Source organism: Brachypodium distachyon, chromosome 3 (assembly GCF_000005505.3).
Source record: "Brachypodium distachyon strain Bd21 chromosome 3, Brachypodium_distachyon_v3.0, whole genome shotgun sequence".
NCBI classification, from domain to species: Eukaryota; Viridiplantae; Streptophyta; class Magnoliopsida; order Poales; family Poaceae; genus Brachypodium; species Brachypodium distachyon.
Window position 1 is genome coordinate 41,800,423 of NC_016133.3, and position 20,217 is coordinate 41,820,639.

The following is a 20,217-nucleotide window of genomic DNA, read 5'->3' on the forward strand; positions in this document are numbered from 1 at the left end:
AACACACACACAGTACACACATCCTCTCCTCTGTACATGCCCATGTTGTTAATTAAAAATGAAAATAGGCCTGGGGCCTCACGCGCACGCGTGCATCGTGATCTCGGGTTAAATCGGCAGTAGCAGTACTCCAGGAGTAGAAGAACATGGTTAACGTGAGATCGAGACGGCCAGGGGAGACCAGGAGAAGCGTGGCGCAGGGGTCGGGGGAATATACAAGCTAGTCACGCGCTGTCCCTGAACATATATCCCCCGCCCGGCCGGCCTGTCTCCTCCGATCGGGTTTACGAGGCATGCACTAGCCTTTTCTGCGATTTTGCATGCAGAACATGCATGCCCCGCCCTCTCTCTCGTCGTATCAGGCACCGCCTAACATAACAGCGGACGGAGTATAGATAGAATCCCGTTCGCTCTTCCGTCCGGGTAACATGGCCCCGTGAAAAAGGCAGTCTGTTGCCGTTCCTGGGATGTGCATGCAGCATGATCTAGCGCCACCTTAATTAGTCATCACAATTCACGGACCGAGAAAAAATACTACTCCTTGGTGGCACTACTAATCCTTCCTACTGTTGCTACCCACTGGATTATATTAATTGCATATATGATGATCGATTCTCAAAAAATAAAAAAACATTGCATTCGATCAGCTAGCATGGGAGCGGATCGACCGATCGATGGGAGTTAATGCATGCACATCTGTATCGGGACGGCTATCGGCAGTGTGCATAGTACGGCACTGTACGTACGTATAGTAGCTGATCGATCGACCTGGATAGATCCCAGCAAAAGAGATGGATGGATGCACGGAGTTAATTCTCACGACACTTTACTTCCTGCAGTCTCCCTCTGGCCAACGGACTGATCGAAATCGGACTCGCCAAGGGCTTTTCTTGCATTGCATCTCTGCACAGTGATCATCAACTGTGTACGGACACTACGTGGTGACAAGTTAAAAACACAAGGCAAATTAAATTACAACAAGCAGCATGCCATCGTATGCATGGAAAGAACGTTGAAATATAAGTGAATCGCCCTCATTTCCTTATCGGCCATGAGCTTAGGCGAATTGGTTCGGTGCATGAAACTTGAGCGAACGTTCGCTCTTTAATTAGTCTCTTCGAGCGGGCCATCCGATTGAGAATATTGTGCCTGAGATCGCGACACGTGTGTGGGGGTGACAACTTTAGTTATGTGGCGTGGCAACTTTAGCTCTTAGGGATGGCAACTTTGTTCTGTGAGAATGTCAACTTTAGTTCCGCGATGGCAACTACTTTACTCCGTCGCGTCAGAAAACTAGGGAGCGAATGATTAATTCCGTGGGGTGGCAACTTTAGTTTTGTGCTGATGGCAATACCCGTTGTGTCGAAAGACCAGGAAGCGAACGTTCGCTCCCTATTCCATCTCAACTTTTAATGGTAACAGAACCAAGATGTCTTGCGTTCGAGATCCGGTTGGCGCAATTATATTAATTGTTACCACTTTCGGTTTATGTTTAGGCCAGAAAAAAAACCACGTGATAAGCAGTGTTGAAATATAAGGGGATTGTGCTCATTTTCCCAACTGCTTGAATTTTTGGGTAAACTAGTTCGGCTTACGAATTTCAAAGAAGAGGTGCAAGCTAGGCTAGCTAGCACTTCTGCAGGCAGCAGCGGAAGCGAAGTGAAGGGCAATGCATGTGTTTCCCGGCCAAATTCACAAAAACCTCGATTCTCCACAACACACTTTTAAAACTTTTAAACATCGACAATTGATATCTCATATATATGCGTTATTCCAGTACGGCATATGCTAGTAAACAACTAAGAAGAGAAAATCAGCGATGTCATTTTCATTTGCTCGATTAGTCAAAGTTAGATAATTTTAATTGCATGCTTCCTGAGATGGCTTCTACTCTGTTTTTATAACAGTAGTGATGTATCGGAGGTTAACAGAAATGTGCAAGAGATTACTCACTGCATACCAGCCTAGTACAAAGGGACTATGAACTTTTTTTTGACAGCAGAGGAATGTGGACTTAATTATCCCCGGTTACTCTCCTTTTTTAAAATGCTGAAATCGCTTCGTTTGCCGCACATGTATGGCCTGCCTGGCCTGGCAAGGCGGCAACACGCTCATGCCTGCTGACGGACGTAAAGCGATTATAGCTATGTGGGCTTACTAGCAAGGATCGGTCATTTGAGCCTGTTCTTTGTCGCGCCAGTACTTGAGCCGATGATCCAATTCTAAAATGATTCCAACCCATCTCCTCCTGAATTTCTCGATACTGTATAGTTGGGCTGTTCCTTCATTTTTTTCCGGAAAAATACAGTTGGGCCCGTCGATGTTGAAACAGACTTACCCCACCGATCCTGCCGAAATCAAATTGCAGTACCGTACTCTCCGTTCCATAAAGATTAAAGATTGACGCGATGTTAAAATAAAACTGGTTAAAAACTGCGCCAATGAGGTGAGGGAAACTTTTTTCACCGAAACCACCAAGAAATCATGTGAAATGTATGCATTCCATTCGCAACGGCCGTGCTAAACACCCCATTCATTCAGTCTGGAAGAAAGTAATTTACAGATCAGAATTAAGTACTCAGTCCTCGATCATACGTACATGTTCGTCCTTACACCCACACCGATCATCACCGGCCTCCTCACTCCTCAATCACAACCTATACAAAACTGCTTAATTACAAACACGTACCCGGCAGTCCACGCCGGCGACTAGCTCGTGCCGGAGAAGTCGACGGTCTTGAACGACTGATGCAACCGGCGAAGAACCTCCTCATCCCTCCCCCACTCAGGGTTCGGCGCCGTCACGAAATGCGCGTACAGCTTGTTCCTGGCGCAAGTCACCGAGATCAGGCTATGCGCGCCGGCGCCGGCCACCTCGTACTCATAATACACCTGCCCGTCCTCCTTCCGCTCCTCCGTGGAGCGCACCTCGTCGGCGGTGGAGATCTGGTCCTGGAGCCCGACGTCGGAGAGCGCGAGGTTGTCGAGCACGGCGCCGATGGGGGCCAGCGCGCGGAACCCGGACAGGAAGGTGAGGTACTCCCGCTCGGACCGCTTCCTCGGGTTGTAGAACTCGCTGTCGGTCCCGTTGGTGCCCTTCTCCACCTTGGACACCAGTCGCTCCTTCCACGTCCCCGGGACGTCGTACACGTACTCCGCCGCGTCCTTCTTGCTCGCGTTCCCGCCGTACCCGCCGTAGTTGGCCGCGCTCGCCGCGGTGCCGTAGTACACCTTGAATGACGACGGATCTGGGTCGGCGGCGGCGGCGTGGGAAGGCGGCGGCGTCAGTGGGGAGAGGAGGAGGAGCCCGGCAGCGGCTGTCGCGGCCAGCGTGGCGGGGAATGGTGGCCTGGCGGATGGCGCCAGGAGTCTGACGGCGGCGGACTGGGCGGGCGCGGGATGCGGGGAGGTGGTGAGGGGAGGGGATGGGGAGAGGAGCGAGGCGAGGATGGTCATGGCGGCCGTGGGATGGAGGACCGAGGACCTCGGCGAGGTGCCTTGTCGTCGTGGTGCGTGGTGATTCGATTCGATTCGATTCGATCGCTGGTGTTGTTTTTGTGTGGCTTTGTGTTGCAGGAAAGGATAGGGAGAGATCGCCGTGGCTTATCCAGTGCGGCGACTTGGCAACGCCATTTCCCCTGAAGAAACGGGATCGTGGCTGTGTGGGCTTGCGGCCCAGTAAAGGCCTGTGCATTTGAACCGGAGAAACCTATCGGCGGAAAACGGAGAAGTTCCCTTAAAAAAGAAAAAGAAAAAAAAGAGAAAAAGGGCTACGGAGAAGAAAGCCCACCGTTTTAATCCTTACGCCCCGCTTGGAATCTAGTTTTCGGTCCCAGAACCGGTGTAAAACTAGGAGCCGTTTTCTTTCCGACGGAAGGACGAAAGCCTGCTTGGATGATTTAATGGGTTTGACCATCATGATCCAATCCGTCCTTAAAAAAAAATCATGATCCATGGATCTCGTCTCTTGTAAATTTATTATTTTTGTTATCTATCTCATTTGGTTTGGTGATGATTTAATGAGTCTGACAATCTGTTTTACGAGGGGTATGTCCTCGGCTACGCAACGCTCAACAATCTCATGTTCTTGCCTATTGGGTTGTACGGCTCATATCATGCGTCATTTTTATGTGGTCTCGTTTCCAAAGACTTGGAGGGTTATAAAGATGCTAATGTCGCATGCAGAGAAGTTGGCTTCAAAGGCTTCTTGTGTAACTTTTGGTTTATAAGGGAAAAAAAATCATCTTCAAGTTTTGCGATGAATTACTCGGTACATTGAATGAACAATATAAAAAGGTGAAAAAGTACCAATACCATTTGTTAGCACGAAAACACGCTTGAACACGTTAGATCTACCCAGGTTTGGAGCCCTCTTGCAGAGGTAAAGCTCCTACTCCTGCTTGTATGGATTGCCGAGATAACAGAGATTACAAGGGTGCTCCTAGAGCTGTGTTCTTCACGTCCTCCCTCCTCCGGATTCACCATCGTCCATTGGCCCCAACTCAAGCCATCCTATGGCATCTGCCGTGACACCACCATGACAGTTGGCGCCCACCGTGGGGCAACCAGCGGCGATGGCTGGGGTATTCATCCGGACGGGAAGTTTCCTCGCTACTGGAGAGCGCGTCGTCTCCGGTTTGGTCCAGAGATTGGGTTCTCTGGGCTTCGTTGACAACAACGCAGGCTGCTTTAACGGCACACCGTTTCCCTGCGCAGGCCGCTTCATCAACTTCGGCATGCATGAGGTCTATGTGGCAACTGACCGCCCTTGCAGGTACCCGGAGCGGGTGGTGATGGCCGAGGATCCACCTGCCGTCTGCACGGCTCGCGGCCGACATCTCGACGGTCCCGCGGACTACGTGGAAGTCATGGTGACGGCGCACGGCATCGACGCCGGCAAGGGCACCGAAGAGAGTGGCGTGGTCCCGGGCAAATCAGGCAGAACGGCAAAATTCCCCTTAGAGAAGCCGGACAATGTCACGGCACAAGTCAGCATGTCGGCCTTGCCACCAAAGCCGACCCAGCTCCAGGCCTCCATCGAGCGGCTGACCATGCCGGTTGCGTCGAACGCCAACCCAGCTCAGCTGCAGGCAGATTTGGAGGCAGAAAGGCAAAGGCTACTAAAAGAAGCAGTAGAGGTCGCCGATGCTCGGCAGCAGCTCGAGATTTCGCTCCGTGAGTATAACAAAACTCATGGTCTTAATTCTACTGCATTTACTAACCCTAGCAGAGTTGGGGAGGTGCGTAACCGAGGTAAGAACTTGAACGCCGAGATGACAAGAGATGGCAGGGGTGTGCCAGCGGTGTCGGCGAGTTTCGCCTCGGCACTAAAGCCGAAATACAATACCCCTGTCAAAAATCTCCGGGCGGCCGAGGCTGCAGTTGAGGAGTTGCCGAATCTCACGGGAGAGGCACTTCGGCAGCAGCAGCTGCGCATGAAAGAGCTGCTCTAAACGGCAAATGAGCAGAACGAGGCATACCTGAGGATGCACGGCAAGCTGGCGCATCGCAGGTTATTCACTCGGCAGCAGACGCCGGCGGCCGGGCCGACAACAAAGCGTCCTCGCCTGGTGGCAATCGGGGAAAAAGTGTCAACTCAGGCCGGGATAAACATCTTCAACATTGTGATCCAGCTTTGACTGAGAGGCAAATGGTCAGGAGGATTGATGATAGCCAAAGCGGTCTGCGTCCCGGCGGCAATCGCCGACATCAGCAGGAGCGCCACTCATTCGATCACGGACACCGACCTCGAGGTCCGGCACCCAATACTGCTGCAGGACAGCAGGGTGTCGGGCGCAACCCACTGTACTGAGATGAAGATCGCCGATATGATCGTCACGATGACAGATACTCGGCCTTGGCTGACGAAGGTTATATCAGGCGAGAGCGTGACAACCTCGGCCCGCTCGACGGCAGAGTCGGCAACAGGCAGGTATCACCTCTGGACGCTCGGCACCGACTTGATCGAATATATCTGTCCGAACTCCTGGAAGAGCAAGGTCCTTCGGGATCGCGTTGCTTTGCGAACCGAATCATGAGGGAAAGACCAAACCCGGGTTTTCAGCTGCCTAGGGGTACGAGGACGTATGACGGCAGTAGTAAGCCAGAAGATTGGCTGGAAGACTATGTCATGGCAGTAAGCGTGGCAGGTGGCAATCGCAAATGGGCAGTGCGTTACGTACCGCAGATGCTCGTAGGACCGGCCAGGATATGCTGAACAACTTACCGGAGAGTAGCATCAGCTGCTGGATTGACTTCGAGGAAGCCTTTGTTAGCAACTTCACCAGCACTTACAAGAGGCCGAATCGTCCTCAGCAGTTGTCCATGTCCAAGCAGAAAGACAATGAAACTGACCGGGAGTACCTGACCAGGTGGAACAATCTTCGCAACTCCTGTGAAGGAATAGTAGAGTCACAGGCCATAGCATGGTTTGCTCAGGGATGTCGGCACGGCAGCATGCTGTGGCAGAAGCTGCAAAGAGAGATGCCGACCACTCTATCTGAATGATCAGGATAGCCGACATGTACGCGCTGGGGGGTCCGACTCAGCCATCGCTGATGCCGGCAGAACCACAAAGGGAGCAGCCGGTGTACAATCCCGCCGGCGCATTCCGAAGGAATGATCATCAAGATCATCGCAACAAGAGAAGGGATGATAGGCCGGATTATCGGTATGGGCCAGCCCATGTCGCTGCAGTTCAGGATCAGCCCGATGCCGGCTTGGGTCAGCGACAGAAGACGGGCTGCTTCAACAACGCACCGCTTCCCTGTGCGGGCCGCTTCATCAACTTCGGTATGCACGAGGTTTATGTTGCTACTAACAGCCTTTGCAGGTACCCAGAGCAGGTGGTGGTGGCTGAAGACCCCCCCGCCGTCCGCATGGTATGCGGCCGACATGTCGACTGCCCCGCTGACCGTGTGGAGGTCATGGTGACGGCTCATGGTGCTGATGCTGGAAGGGACGCTGCGGGAAGCGGCGCGGTCCCAACCAAATCCGGCAGAACGGCGAAGCTCCCTCTAGAGAAGCCGGAGAACATCGCTGCTCAAGCCGGCACGTTGGCCCTGCCGCCGAAGCCGACCCAGCTCCAGGCCTCCATCGAACGGCTGACTGCGCCGGTGGCATCGAACGCCAACCCGGCCCAGCTGCAGGTGGAGCTGGAGTTGGAGCGACAAAAACTGCTGAAGGAAGCTGTTGACGTCGTTCATGCTCGACAACAACTGGATATTTCACTCCGTGAGTATAACAAAGCCCATGGTTTTAGTTCTACTGCGTTTACTAACCCTAGCCGAGTTGGGGAGGTGCGTAATTGCGGCAAGAACTTGAATGCCGAGGTTACTAGAGATGGCAGGGGTGTGCCAGCAGTGTCGGCAAGTTATGCATCGGCGCTAAAACCGAAATACAATACCCCTGTCAAGAATCTCAGAGCTGCTGAGGCTGCGGCCGAAGAACTGCCGAATCTTACAGGAGAGGCACTCTGACAGCAGCAGTTGCGCGTGAAAGAGTTGCTTCGCATAGCTAATGAGCAGAATGAGGCATACATGAGAATGCACGGCAAGCCTGGCGTGTCTCAGGTTATTCACTCAGCAGCGGATGCCGGAGGGCGAGTTGACAAGCAAGCGTCCTCGCCTGGAGGCAAGCGAGACAAAAGTGTCAACTCTGGCCGGGACAAATAGCTGGAGCGTTATGACCCAGCCCTGGCCGAGAAACAGATGTTCAGAAGGGTTGATGACAGCCAGAGTGGCCTACATCCCGGTGACAATTGCCGGGACCACCAAGAACGTTACTCGTTTGATCATGGACACCGACCTCAGGGTCCGGCACCCAATACTACTGCAAGTCAGCAGGGTGTCGGGTGCAACCCCCCGTATCGAGGTGAAGATCGTCGGTATGACCGTTATGATGATGGATACTCGGCCATGGGTGACAAGGGTTATATCAGGCGAGAGCGTGATAATCTCGGCCCACTCGGAGCCCGAGTTGGGAATAGGCAAGTGTCGCCCCTGGATGCTCGACATCGGCTTGACATAATTTATTTGTCTGAACTTCTAGAGGAGCAAGGCCCTCCGGGACCGCGTTTTTTTGCACATCGGATCATGAGGGAGAGACCAGCCCCGGGTTTCCAGTTGTCCAGGAGTACGAGAACATATGACGACAGTACTAAGCTGGAGGATTGGCTGGAAGACTACGCCACTGCAGTAAGTGTGGCAGGCGGCAACCGCAGATGGGCGGTACGTTATGTACCCCAGATGCTGGTAGGGCCGGTAAGGATATGGCTGAACAATTTGCCGGAAGGCAGCATCAATTGCTGGATCAACTTTGAAGAAGCTTTCGTCAGCAATTTCACTAGCACTTACGAGAGGCCAAATCGCCCTCATCAGTTGTCCATATTCAAGAAAAAAGACAACGAGACTGATCGGGATTACCTGACTAGATGGAACAATCTCCGCAATTTCTGTGAAGGGATAGTGGAATCACAAGCCATAGCGTGATTTGCCCAAGGATGTCGGCACGGCAGCATGTTGTGGCAGAAGCTGCAAAGAGAGATGCCGGCTACCCTATCTGAGATGATCCGGATTGCTGACATGTATGCAAAGTTCATGTACTGGTCGGAGCAGGAGATCAACTGGAACCGGACAGATCATTCTAAAGTTATGCCCAACTCTGGTGGATACGCTTTGGTGGTCGACCCGACACTCATCGGACCCGACATTCATCGGACCCGACATTAACGTCAAATTCACTCGGGTTCTCATTGATAATGGGAGCAGCATAAATATTCTGTACTGAGACACGATGCTTAAACTCGGCATTACTGATAACATGCTTGAGCCTACTATTGTGCCGGGAGTGTCTTGTGCCCCGGTAGGTAAGATCCGAGTCAACGTCCTATTCGGCACCAGGGAGAACTGTCGGACCGAGAACTTAGTGTTCAAGGTGGTAGAGCTTAGAAGTTCGTACCACGCATTGCTTGGCAGACCGGCACTCGCCAAGTTCATGGCGACTACTCACATTGGCTATTTGAAGACGAAGATGCCGGGACCAAATAGTACCATAACCATTACTGGCAACTACAAACGCACAATGGAGTGCGCAGCGGCCGGATCTGCTTTGGCCGAGTAGCTTGTCATCGCTGGCGAGAAGAAGAAGTTACAAGAAGCTGTTGTGATGGCTCAGGCGGCACAAATTGGCCTACCGGCTATGACCAATCCTCATGGAAGTGTGACTTTTCAAGCAGCCAAGGAGACAAAGAAAGTACAGGTTGACAGCGAGTTCCCGGATCGCACCGTTATCATTTGTGCCGGCCTGGGTGAAAAATGGGAAGGCGAGCTCACCAGCTTCCTCCTTGAGAATCGGGACATCTTTGCATGGTCAAATCAAGACCTGCCGGGTGTGCCGAGGGAGTTGGCTGAGCACTCATTACATGTCAGACGAGACGCAAGACCGGTGAAGCAACCCCTTCGACGCGTCGCCGACGACAGAAGGAAAGTCATATCGGAAGAGGTATACCGGCTTCTGGCTGCCGGCTTTATCATGGAAGTGTTGCATTCCGACTGGCTGGCAAACCCAGTCATCGTTGAGAAGAAGAAAGACGACCCAACTGCTACCAAGGTGTTGCGCATGTGTATCGACTACACCAGCCTGAACAAGTCGTGTCCCAAAGATCCTTTTCCATTACGTCGGATTGATCAAGTGATTGATTCTACAGCCGGGTGTGAGTTGTTGTCTTTTGTAGACGCGTACTCTGGTTTTCACCGGATACCGTTAAACCCTAGTGATCAAATAAAGACATCATTTATCACCCCGTTCGGCGCTTATTGCTATCGTATTATGCCGTTTGGTTTGAGAAATGTAGGAGCTACTTATCAAAGATGCATGCAGAAATGTTTGCATGACCAACTCGACAAAAATGTGCAGGTATATGTCGACGATGTCGTCATAAAAACCAAGAAAAGCGCCACGCTCTTGGATGATATCCGGGAAACATTCGCAAATCTGAGGAGATTCCGAATGAAACTGAACCCGGCCAAGTGCACATTCGATGTGCCGGCAGGGAAGTTGCTTGGGTTCCTGGTATCAAGCCGAGGTATAGAAACGAACCTAGTGAAAATTGCCGCCATAGAAAGAATGAAACTACCGAAGTGCCTGAAAGATGTGCAAAAATTCACTGGATGCCTAGCATCGCTCAGCCATTTTGTTAGTCGGCTGGGTGAAAAGGCTATGCCCTTATACCAGCTGATGAAGAAAACCAACAAATTTGTGTGGACGCCACAAACAAACCTAGCTTTTTAAGAGCTGAAGAAAATGATTGCTACGGCACCAATATTAGCCTCCCCAATGGAGAAGGAGCCAATGTTGTTATACATAGCAGCAACGAACCGAGTCGTTAGTGCCGTCATCGTGGTGGAAAGAGATGAAAACGGCAAATCGGTGCAAAGGCCGGTACATTACTTGAGCGAGGTGCTATCGTCGTCTAAGCAGAATTACCCCCATTACCAGAAAATGGCGTATGGCGTGTATATGGTGGCAAAGAAGCTGAAGCATTACTTTGAGGCACATCAGATCCGAGTTATATGCGAGGCACCCGTCTCGGAAATCATGAGTAACAAAGACGCGAGCGGCCGGGTTGCAAAGTGGGCTGTCGAGTTAGCACCCTATGCGCTGCAGTACGACAGACGGGATGCCGTGAAATCTCAGGCTCTGGCGGATTTCTTGGTGGATTGGGCTGAGTTGGAGTATGAACCACCGCCCCCGGAAACAAACTACTAGAAAATGCATTTTGACGGCTCTAAGATGAAAAGTGGGCTTGGTGCCGGCATAGTTCCGACCTCGCCAAAGCGCGACCAATTTAAATACGTATTGCAAATTCACTTCGCAGCATCCAACAACGTTGCCGAGTATGAGGCACTTGTGCACGGACTGAAAATGGCAAGGGAAATTGGAGTCTGCTGGATTCAATGTTTTGGTGATTCCGATCTGGTAGTCCAGCAAGCCTCCGGCAATTGGGATGCATTGGATGCCAATATGGCATTTTACCGGTTCCATGTTCAGAACATCAGTGACCACTTCGAAGGGTGCGAATTTCACCATATACCGCATGCGGAAAATGAGGCAGCCGACACACTGTCGAAACTCGGCTCGACGCGACAGGCCATTCCGGCTGGTGTGGCATTGGAGCATTTGCGCAAACCATCCATCAAGCCATCACCAGAATCGGAGTCGATATTTATCCCAGCAAGCTCAGAAGCCGATGTCACCCCCATGGACATTGACAGTGGCAACGGTTCCGATAACCCGAGGAGAGATCGCCTTAACTCGGCAGAAGCAATGGCGGTTGAGCCAATGGAGATAGACGTACCGGATGAGCCGATCTTCACCACTTGTCCTGCGCCGGCTTGGGTGCAACCGATAATGTCTTACCTCAAAGATGGGAATCTTCCGGAAGAGGAAATGACTGCAAGACAAATTTAGAGAAGGGCGAAGACGTACACCATCATCAATGACGAGCTATACAAGAGGAATGTCACGATGTCCTGCAGCGATGCGTCGAGCCAGAAGAAGGGTCCGCGCAAGAAATACTCCGGGATATTTATTAGGGAGAGTGCGGCCATCATGCATCTTCACGAACGCTAGTGGGCAAGGTATTCCGACATGGTTTCTACTGGCCAAGTGCACTACAGGAAGCAGAAGACATAGTCAGGAAGTGTAACGGCTGCCAGAGATATGCCAGCAAGATTCTTATGCCGGCATCCGAGCTTAAAACTATTCCAATCATTTGGCCGTTTGCTGTTTGGTGTTTGCATATGGTGGGACCGTTCAAGCGGGCGCGAGGAGGCAGGACGCATATCTTGGTTATGGTCGACAAGTTCACCAAGTGGATTGAGGTAAAACCGATACGAAAATGTGACGGAAAAACTGCGGTATCATTCCTGAAGGACATTATCTTGAGATATGGGTACCCTAAAGTGTCATCACGCATAATGGAATGAACTTCGCGGAAGGACCTTTTGCGCGATTTTGTGCGGAAAAGAAAATCAGACTGGATATCGCTTCCTTAGCACATCCTCAGTCCAATGGACAAGTTGAAAGAGAAAACAACATGGTTTTAGCCGGCATTAAACCTCGGCTAATCGAACCATTGGAACATACTCTAGGATGCTGGCTGGATGAACACCCGGCTGTGCTATAGAGTCTCCGGACGACTCCCAATCGCTCCACAGGCTAGACGCCATTTTTCCTCGTATACGGGGCGGAAGCTGTCCTACCAGCCGACATTGAACATGACTCTCCACGAGTGACCATGTATACGGAAGCTGAGGTAAAAGAGGCCTGAGAAAATGATGTCGACCTGCTCAAAAAAGCACGGGAATTGGCTCTGTCTCGGTCAGCTATCTATCAACAGCACCTAAGGCGTTATCACAGCTGAAAGGTCAACCCGCGGGTATTCCGGGAAGGAGACCTCGTTCTCCGACTTGTGCAGCGCACAGCCGGCATGCACAAACTGTCACCCCCATGGGAAGGACCCTTCATTGTGAGCAAAGCGCTTCACAATGATTACTATTATCTTATAGATGCACAAGATACCAAGGCGAACAGGATGGACCGGTCAGGCGAGTAGACCAAGAGGCCATGGAATGTAGCTTTGCTTCGTCCGTTTTATACTTGAGAGATGAGTATTTGTATCGTATCCTTTTTATGTTGAATGTTTTAAGACAATGAAATTATCCGCCGGGTTCTTAAAAGGAACTCGGGGGTTTTCATGTCATTTAAATGTTGTATCGCAATTATCTTGTGTATGTCGGCGTGGCTTAGTTGTGTAATATTATGTCGGTTTAGTAGTGTGTCAGTATTGAAAATCCCCTCTATGACTTCGTTGCTGTCCGCAACCCGGCTTCATGGCAAGCCAGAGATGGGTACGAGATAACTGAACACATGAAAAGCCATTACGGAAACAAGCAAAAAAGCGATCCGGGATGCGTATTGTCTTAACCCGGCATTTCTTTCCTAACTCAGTTATTGCCAAGCGAATTCGTCGAGCTCATTTTTTCCAAAAGGGTCTTTTTATGACTTTGCGATTCATACGTCGAAACGCCAATAAGACAGACAAAATAGCCGAGGTCATAAAATTTTACTAAAAGGAAAAATGGACTCGAGGACTTGGTCGGGATTTGATAAGCAAAAGACTTATATAAATTAAGAACACGATGTCTTGCAAACAAAAATATATTACCCCGGTTACATATGCACCCTGCATTCCGGGGATCTAACAATTCTAAAGTTTTTTTTTCCGGCAAAGCTAAGAAGAAACAGAGGGGTTGTTGGCGTCGGAACTCGGAGCATCCGTCACGGTGGAGGCCGACTCGACGACAATCTCCTCGTCCACTGCCTCCTCTTCATCGCCGTCAGTCATCTCGGCCTCAGCCTCGGATGTTGGGCCCGCAACAAACGTATGCACGTCGGCATACTGGATGAAGGAATAGGCCCGCTCCTTGCGCTTGGCGATCAGCTCCGGGTCCGAGAGGTAGGGGGAACCGGCACACATTGACTGCAGCACGTCGAGGTTGATGCCGTCATACCAAGACAGTACGAATGACAAAGGCCTCGTCGGCGCCGACACGCGCAGCCGATTCCCGCCACTCGTTGAGGTGATCCTCCACCTCCAGCAGGCGCGTTGCCAATTCTGGGATGCCGGTCGGAGCCTCTTCTGCCGGCCACAGAGCTCGGAAGGCCCTGTTGGAGATGTGCCCTAGAGGCAACCATGTGATGATGTTATTTCCTATGTATTCATGAGTTATTGTTATTGTCTTTGAACATCATCACTGATATGTATCAATAAATACGTGATTTGTTTGTGAGACTATGTATTCTATGATGTTGTTGTAATGGTCCCTGGTCATTGAGGTTATGCGGACACATAACCTAAACTAGCAATGTGAATCAGTAGATAACTATGTTTCACAAGTCATAGGGCAAGGTGTTGCCGACTGATAGCATGGACTCGACAATGAGATTGTTGAGTCGGACAGACCCGCACTAAGACACAACGAGATGATTGTCATTTGTTAGTCTTAAGTACGATGTATATGCCAGTCCTAGATCTGAGGTCATCGCATGAGCTTGGGATGTGAATCGGCCTACTTAGGGGTTGCCAAACGCTACTCCGTAACTGGGTGGTTATAAATGTAGCTTTCGGGTTTGCTGAAGCATGCTGCGAGTCATGGTTGATCAAGATGGGATTTGCCCCTCCTATTCGGAGAGATATCTCTGGGCCCTCTCGAGTGATCAGATTCGGACAGGATGGCCATGCGACTTGGGTTAAGTGTTAACCCGTTCGGGAATCTGTATCACATGAACGAGAAGAGAGTCGAGCTATCCACAAGGATGACAAGCACTCGCCTTGAGCTCGACACACATATTGTGAGGCAAAAGGAATGTTGCATATGACACATTGTATGGTTCGTCAATATACCTTGTGGTCACTCGGGAGTTGGCACGTGCTGCTAGGCGCCGCTGCCAACTATCGACTTGAGTCGATGCCAGTGGACGAGTAAGTTGTTACTCGGGCTCGCAGTTCGAGCTCGTAGTCGTGTCCGACTAACCGCGAATCTGAAGGGTTACACGCTTAAGGGGTGGGGACCGAGTTGGATCGGATCCAACTCGTATCGGGTTTAGACTCTTAACGGGCCTCAAGTGTTGAGCCCACTAGGGACGTCTATATAAGTGGAGGAGACCAACCCGGCTTGGGTTACACCAGTCCAGACGCGAGTTATACTCGGCCGTCACACCTCCACGCCCAAAACCTTGTGATCGGATATAGCAGTCCGCCGCACGGAGTTCCTCCCTGTACATGTGGATACCTCAGAGGCGCTGCCCCTGCGGCGCTTGGACGAACTGCTCGTGGGATTGGCAAGGAGGAGCAGGCCAAACGACTACTCGGCATCGACACGCATCATCAACTCTACTTCCGCTATGGGTCTGCGCGTCTAGTGGTAATCTCGTGATCCATTATATACAGCATTGATCTGGGAGGAATCGGTAGAATTTTTATTTTGTGCTAGCGTAGCCTACCGCGTTCCCCAACAGGCCCGGATGCCGGCGTTCAACATGTTGACCCCGAATGACTTTAGAGGCTTTACCTGGCTAGCAATGCTAACCAGGTAATCCACTAAGTCGTATTCAAAGGCTTCACTTGTCCTGGCCGGATCCCTCTTCCTGCGCGCCTTGAGCATGGCAGCTTGGGTGGTCTCAACCGACTGTGGAAAGAATTCTGATAAAAGCACAGAAGATAGTAATGAGTCTTGGCATCCTCTTACTATTATTCGGACAGGTGATCAGATGGAGAAATTCGTGTCAGGGCAACTTACTGGTCAGCATGGTGTCGATCTTGACAAGCTCATGCTGGACAACCTTGAACACCCGGGTCTTCTCGGCATCCTTTTTCAGGCCGACTATTCTAAACCCGGCCTGAATCTCGGGGAATAAGTGTTTGAAGTTTCTAAAACATTAAGCCGGCTATTCTAAACCCGACCTGAATCTCAGGAAATAAGTGTTTGAAGTTTCTAAAGCTTCAGGCCGACTATTCTAAACCCGGGCTGAATCTCGGGGAATAAGTGTTTGAAGTTTCTAAAGCTTCAGGCCGACTATTCTAAACCCGGCCTGAATCTCGGGGAATAAGTGTTTGAAGTTTTTAAAGCTTCAGACTGACTATTCTAAACCCGGCTTGGATCTCGAGGAATAAATGTTTGAAGTTTCTAAGTGCTGCAGAGTGTTTGAAGTTTTTAGGGGATAAGATTCAGGCTGACTAGTTCTTACTCGCCCTAAACCTCGGGGACTAGGAGTATGGATACTATACAAAAATTAAAAGTAAAATCTTTTAAAGAATTCTTCGTACCTCTGCAGATCGGCTGGCCTCAAACAAGGCCACCCTCGCTTGGTACATCCGAGTAGCCACCGATTCTGGAGTCGTTGCAGGTAGAGGTCCCACCAGCGGGCTTTGCCGGGCCGACTGAAGGGTGCTGGAGGTCACCTCGTAATTGTCGGCGCTGTTCCAGCCCGTTACGAACTGGCCCAGCGACCCTCAGCTGTGCCCGCTGGTCGTCCGCAGGGGAACTCCCTGGTGCCTTCCGGAAGGCTGCGGGCCAGAGGAACCCGGAGCCGCCGATCCTACCAGGGTTGCGGAGCTCTTAGCCTTCTTGGCTTTTGCAGGAGCAATTTGGGTGGCTTGCGGCTGCGGTGGCGGCGATGGAGCTATTGGAGTCGGTTGCGGCCCTTGGGGTTCTTGGGGCCCCGTAGCCGGCTGTTGCGCGGTCTTCGTGTCCTGCGGCTCCGTCAACGTCTCGGTTGCCGCTGAAGAAGGAGCAGTCCCGGCAGCCGAGGTCCAGGCTGAGGCGACGTTCGGCGCATCGATGCTCAGGCCGACATCCTGGACAGAGGATGTCGGATCCACGGCGGTCTCGGTCTCACCCGTGGCTTGGGTCGCAGCCTCACCACGGGGAGATGGGGCCGCCGGAATCTCAGACGCAATACACGTCTGAGATTGCGTGGCCGTCAGAGCCACGCTGCAGAGATAAAACTTAGGCGTTGGCATAACAATAAAGAAGGAAACCGACATCGATGGTTGAGGTAATATCGGCCTTACCCAGCGACCAGGGGCTTAGGCTTGGGTCCACGTGCCGTAGTTTTCTTCCGCTTCACGTTCTGCGGAAGATCTTTTTCGGCGGGGCGCTTCACGACTGCGCATTTCTCTCGGACCGGCGCCGCAGCGACAGCCGGGTCCGATGCCTCAGCAGCAGGCTTGCCCGAGTCGGCTATTTCCGGGATAGAGCAGGAATAAGTATTTTGGTGACGAATACTATAAGGACTACGAGAAAGTGTTGGAGATCCTTACATTCGACATGACGAGGGCCGGCATGGGCGATCGGCATGAAATCCTCGGAGTCCGGGTCCTCGGCGTCAATGGACCTGCGCGGGCCGCGAAGCGTTTGTCCCGGGAATTCCCGTCCTCGTTGCGTTGAAGAGAAAATCTCTGCATAAAAAGATCAGATTGAGCCGAGATAAGCCTTCCTCAGGTAAATGACGGCATAACCATATGTCGGATGTGAACAAGAATTAAATGAGAACAAAATTTACCGGAGGAGCACGGCGATCCCGGCTGTATGCCGGCATGCCCCATGTCCATCGCTCCGACATGCTCGTCTTGGCGATCGCCTTGACCCGGCGCCAGACTTCAGCATGAGTGAGCTTGAAGGTTGACACTGTCCGCATCAAACAATCCGCCATAGAAGCACATCTTGTGTACTCGGCGTTGGAGCGGACATAGACGCCGGTATATGAAGGTGGCCAACAAGTCGTCAGCCGTCATCCCGTTGTCCTTCAGTTCGAGGATGCCGACGTGGATCTCATTGACCTCCGAGAGGGTTTCCTTCGGATCATACGTCCAGTTCCTCTTCTCCTCCAGGGGCCCGACTTCGAATCCCGGCAGGTTGATTCTGTCGGTGTCGGAGGTGTTCTTGACGTAAAAGAAGGTCTTCAGCCACTTTTTACAGGACTCAAGACCCAGGATCCTAGGGAAGGCCGAACATCGGCGAGGTATAACGGTGGCGGCGCCGCATTGGGTCATCGGCTTAGCGACGCCGGGATTCTCCTCGTCGGGAAGAACCTGGGGCCGGAACATATAGTACCTGGCCCATAGATCAATAGAGGGCCAGAGGCCGAGATAGCCCTCGCAACAGGTGACGAATGCCGAAATAGTAAGGATGACATTCGCCGGAAGGTGGTGCGGCTGGAGGCCGAAAAAATATAGGAAATTCCTAAGAAAATTGCTAGCAGGAAGAGCGAAACCGCGTTCGAAGTGAGCAAGGAAAACGACATGCTCACCAAGCTCCGGAGTCGGCACTGTCTCGTCGCCGGGAACCCGGCATTCGACGTCCTCCGGAATCCGCCGGGAGCGACAGAGCCACTCGATGTCCGCCGGAGTGACATCGGAGCCCTCCCAGCCGGCTCGCTCCGAACCAGTCCTCTCCTCAGCCTTCTGAGCAGCAGGGTCGACGGCGGGGTTGCGGGAAGAAGAAGCCATGGATTTGGGAGTAGATCTAGGGTTTGCCTTTTTGGGGAGAATGTGCTGGTGCGAGGCTTGAACGAGCAAGGAAGAGCGGCGGAGAGCCAAGCGAGCGCGCGCGAGCTGGCAGCGGCGAGCTTGGTGGCTGAGAACTAGGAACCGCGGCGGCGGAGGAGCTTGAAGCTAGCAGCGACGGCGGAGTGCGCAGAGAGCAAAGGGGCAGAGGAGAACGAGGAAGACGAAGAGTGCGAAGGATTTTTTACCCTTGCCCCTCCCTTCTATTTATACTGACGACGAAGTAATGGGGCGCGGATCCCCCGCGCCCACTATCTCCGTGGCCAACGGGAAGAATGCGCACGACTTGGGGGCAGTTATTCGCATCAAAGCGCATACGCTTGGTTACCGCGCGGCGTGGGACAGAGAATCCCGTCGGATCCGAGAGGATAAGTGTCCGCGTGGGAACCGAAATTCCCCTCTTAATGGCTTTGTCGGCTTTGTTGTCCGATGGAACACTGTGCTCGCCTCAAAAGGCGCACCGGCAGTAAATCGGATCTTATCCTCCCGTTAGTTTAGAGGAGTGCAGAGTCCAAGTCGTAGGTGGTGTCTCTATCGGCAGAAGTAAGTTTTCAACGGTCGGCCATGGAGAAGAAAAGAATCTCGGCTACGGGTTGGATAAGCATGCCGACCCAAAATGTCGGAATGAGCTGATCTCGGCTAGGAGAACTCGGGGCTTTCTCGGCATCCTTCTCGGCTAAGCCCTAGCGGGCTTTGGTGGTTTGTCTATGGAAAACTGTTGAGGCCTGACATTCTTCCTGCTGGACCGCAACAGCTTCGGGGACTAGTGTCGAGGGGATGATCCCGGGTAGGGTCATGACGACACAACTTTAGCCGCGATAACGGAGGCAAAGCCGGCATGGTAAAGTTAAACTAACACTAAGCCGGCATCCTGGATGTATGCCGGCATGACCATATTGTCTTATGAGCTTGCAGGATAAGGACGAGCACCTTAATCTCGGCCCACACCAAGATCTCTCAACGGTCTTATCCTGACCACGCGGCAGAGGGTAAAGCAGCGTCATCATTATCGTGGAAAAGGCAGTCGCCGCTTACGTACCGGTTCCAGGCGACTGCACAAGAGAAGCATCGAAAGAGAATCTCTGACGGCAGCCGGCAGAGGATAGTCGTACTTTCTGCAGGGTGCCAGGGAAAAGTAAAGTTGTCTTGTCTCCTATGGTGCCACCAGGAGGGAACCAAGCCACGTACCCGGCGGGGCCCAAGGAAGTTGACGTTAGGACTCGGCCCACATGTCAGTGTGACATGGGCGGCCTATAAATAGAACCTCACCCCTCTGTAGAAAGGGACGGAGCACTTAAGCATCTAGGGTTTCCCCTTCTTCTTCCTCCTCCTCCTCAAGAATATAGCTCAAGGAGCGCCATTGTAGAGTTTGTCTATCTCGGGTAATACAACAAAGCAGGAGTAGGAGTCTTATCTCGATAAGAGGGCTCTGAACCTAGGTAAATCTGTGCGTGTTTTCCTTCACGTCCTCCCTCCTCCGGTTCCTCCATCGTCCATCGGCCTCAAGTTAAACCATCCTATGGCATCTGGTGTGACACCACCACGACATCGCCCCTGGTTTTACGAGCTGCCCATGGTTTTACGAAATATTAAAATGGGTAAAGTTAGAGAACTGGCACACGCAACCATATTTATGACCGCTAGAAAAAGAAGCTACTAGAATCTGGCGTGTGCCAGTTGCCTCGCACCGTCTGAGTGGGGCGGTGCGGTGTCCGTTTTTTTTGTCATAATCATCTAGACGCTCTGTACAAGTAGATGGGCCATGTAATCACATCCTAAAAAAATAAGACGGTAAAACTGAAACTGTAACATTTTCAGTTCTTTGCATTGTATATGGCTGTTTTGTTAGATATTTGAATTATTTGAATGGTTTCGTGCTTGAACCATATGTTGTCGTGCTTCTATAATTTCAATCGATTTTCTCAGCATGTTCCAAATCATCTGAATGCATAGTAATTGACGTTCTATTGCCGAATTTGAACATTTTGTTGAGCAAATTTTTGTATCTTTACCTTACCTCACTCTTTGTTACTTAGAAAACGCTGTACGTGCTCCTCGCAGGTATAAGTAACGGAAGCCCGCTCAAA

General features: G+C 51.6%; 1 protein-coding gene across 1 annotated transcript; it reads right to left on the bottom strand.

Annotated features, from left to right (window-relative positions):
* Positions 1–2,500: 2,500 nt before the first annotated feature.
* Positions 2,501–3,599, bottom strand: LOC100843794 (thylakoid lumenal 19 kDa protein, chloroplastic). Its single transcript, XM_003574689.4, has one exon. It carries the CDS (start codon positions 3,454–3,456, stop codon positions 2,710–2,712), a length of 747 nt encoding a protein of 248 aa, XP_003574737.1. The 5' UTR covers positions 3,457–3,599; the 3' UTR covers positions 2,501–2,709.
* Positions 3,600–20,217: the final 16,618 nt, after the last annotated feature.

Coding starts and splice junctions, on each gene's coding strand:
- LOC100843794 (XM_003574689.4), bottom strand. CDS start 3,456: ATGACCATCCTCGCCTCGCTCCTCTCCCCATCCCCTCCCCTCACCACC.